The 2,526-nt window shown below is 31.4% G+C and overlaps 1 protein-coding gene across 1 annotated transcript; it reads left to right on the forward strand.

Annotated features, from left to right (window-relative positions):
• The first annotated feature begins 794 nt into the window (after positions 1 to 794).
• LOC149569119 (uncharacterized) lies at positions 795 to 1,502 on the forward strand. The gene has a single exon (XM_089816833.1). It carries the CDS (start codon positions 795 to 797, stop codon positions 1,500 to 1,502), a length of 708 nt encoding a protein of 235 aa, XP_089672959.1.
• Positions 1,503 to 2,526: the final 1,024 nt, after the last annotated feature.

The raw sequence follows: 2,526 nt of genomic DNA on the forward strand, positions 1-2,526 counted from the left end.
TTTAATTAATAAATAACAAAATTGGTAGTTCCGTCAGCTGGGTAAACACTTTCAACCTTATATACAGATCTATTTGAAAAACTAGGAGTAATTGTTTTAGATTAATTTTTGAAAATAGTGGATTGATATACAGATCTATTTGAGAAACTAGGAGTAAGTGTTTTAGATTAAGTTTCCAAAATAGTTGATTGATATACCATAGTTTGTGCATGACATGCCCACCTTATAAACTCAGTTTTTTCAAGGTGGTGAATGCTCTTCAACCCACACATAATAAAGAGCTAAAGGTTTGGGTATGTGGAAAGTATGCTGAATATATTATGTAATTTTGGAAGGTTTCTAATTTGGGAGCTTGCTATTTATAGAATCTAGGAAGGTTTTTAGTTTGGGAGCCTGCTATGTATAGAATTTTGGAAGGTATTCAATTTGAGAGGTTTAGTACATATAAATCTTGAAAAGTAATTGCTTTTAACGTGTCACAAAAAAAATGGAGGAATGCCATTGGAAGATTTCTATATATAGACTATAATAGTTTGAACATAATTTTTTTAATAATTAATAGTAATTCACTTGAACATGAATAACTTGTTATATTAAACGAGCATGACTTTAGCATTCAATGATTAAAATATCGTTACTTATTTACCAATCTAAATTAATGAAAATTATCGCATGCTTAGAAAAGAAAGATGACATTATTGTTACCCATTTAAGAGTCTCTTTAAACAAATTTTTGATAGAAGATCAACTGACCTTGTAATTTGCTTTGTTTGTAGTGTAAGCAAGGAAAATCCATGGAGATGAAGAGCAAAGAGCCAGAGAGCACGGAGTTGATATCAGCTATGGCAGCAGGCATGAATGCACAAGTAATTGTACAAGTGTGGTGGGGAACAAGTGCAACAGCCTCCACCATTGCTCTTGCAGTTGCTGCTCGGCAGACTGGCGGCCGCCTCGTTTGCATTGTGCCAGAAGCCAAAGCCCTAACAGATGCCCACGTGGCTCTCAACCATGCGGGCTTCCATGAAACTATCGAATTTGCTATTGGGGATGCTACTGAATTGTTACCCAACTATAAAAATGTAGACTTTTATCTTGTGGACTGTACTAAAGAGGACTGTGCTGGCCTCTTTAAGCACCTCAACTTGAATCCCTCTCTCTCTATGTTGGTCGAAACCAACGTATTTGATAGAAAAGCTACACCTGCTATTCCAAAGAGCATTAAGAAGAAGATGGGCGCTAAATCTACCATTCTTCCCATTGGCAATGGTATGGAGGTCACTAGAATTGGGGAAAAAGTTCATGACTTTCCTTTTGAAAGAGCACTGAATGACATGGCTAGAAATGCAAATCCTGAGATAAAATCATGCAATAAAAGTAGATGGGTGAAGCAGTTCGATGAGAAAACAGGGGAAGAACATTTTTTTCGAGTGATGACACACAGATGTAAGGCAGACAAGAGGTGTGAGCTTGATATTAAGGAGTCTCCACTCGATTGCATATGATCTAGACATGGTGCAGTGTATAGTTTGTATGTGCTTCAGGACGACCCATATCATGGAATGTAAGAGACATGTTGCACATCGACTTTCTTCTTCCTCTTGTTGTTGTGGTGCTTCACTGGTTGAGTAATAATATTATTAAATTACATATTTTGTACAAACAATACTAATTTGGTTGAAAACATATATAAGTATAATATGATTTACTATCAGGAGCATTCATATTAAAAATATACTTTTATAAATCTGTTTAAAAAGTTGAATGAAAAGAATTTATATTCTTGAAGAAAGGTTATATGTAAGATATGTATCTTTAGTTTGTATTTAATTAGGTACTTTTGGTATGGAGTATGGGGTAGTTTCATAATATATTGTAAACTATTCATATATTTAAAATAAATAATTTGATAGCGTGGACTATAAAAAGATCCACTTTCATTTTCATAAATCTTTTAATTAACTAGCAATATATTATACTTCAAAATTCATCAAATATTTTTTTTGCTTAAACTATTATATTTTAATCCAATTTAATGATGAAAGAAAAGTATTGTCAATAAATGTAATGTTTTTATTCAATAAATATAATTTAAAGTATAAAGATCTTGACGACTATGACATTTGAGTAGATTGATACACATAAACTAGAAACTAATTTTAGCTAGTTCAATTTATATGCTTTCTTCATAATGAAAAGTTTGTAAACTATAAGTCATTTACTTTCAAAGGAAAACTTATATATACATACACATTTACTTTAACACACACACACACACACACACACACACACACACACACACACACACACACACACACAAATCAATTTTTTTTAACATTATTCATCTATACTTCAGTTTTTTGATTGTATTTTTTCTAATTTTAATACTTATATATATATATATATATATATATTGCATTGACTTGTGCACAGCTAAAATTGAAGATAATTATATTATAGAAATGGAAATACTTTTCAAGAAATTTTTTATATAAAAAGATTAGGTTGTTTTGATATATCTACAAATAT

Source organism: Cupressus sempervirens, chromosome 3 (genome assembly GCF_028749045.1).
Source record: "Cupressus sempervirens isolate cs-2001-9-10 chromosome 3, ASM2874904v1, whole genome shotgun sequence".
Classification (NCBI taxonomy): Eukaryota; Viridiplantae; Streptophyta; class Pinopsida; order Cupressales; family Cupressaceae; genus Cupressus; species Cupressus sempervirens.

Coding starts and splice junctions, on each gene's coding strand:
- LOC149569119 (XM_089816833.1), top strand. CDS start 795: ATGGAGATGAAGAGCAAAGAGCCAGAGAGCACGGAGTTGATATCAGCT.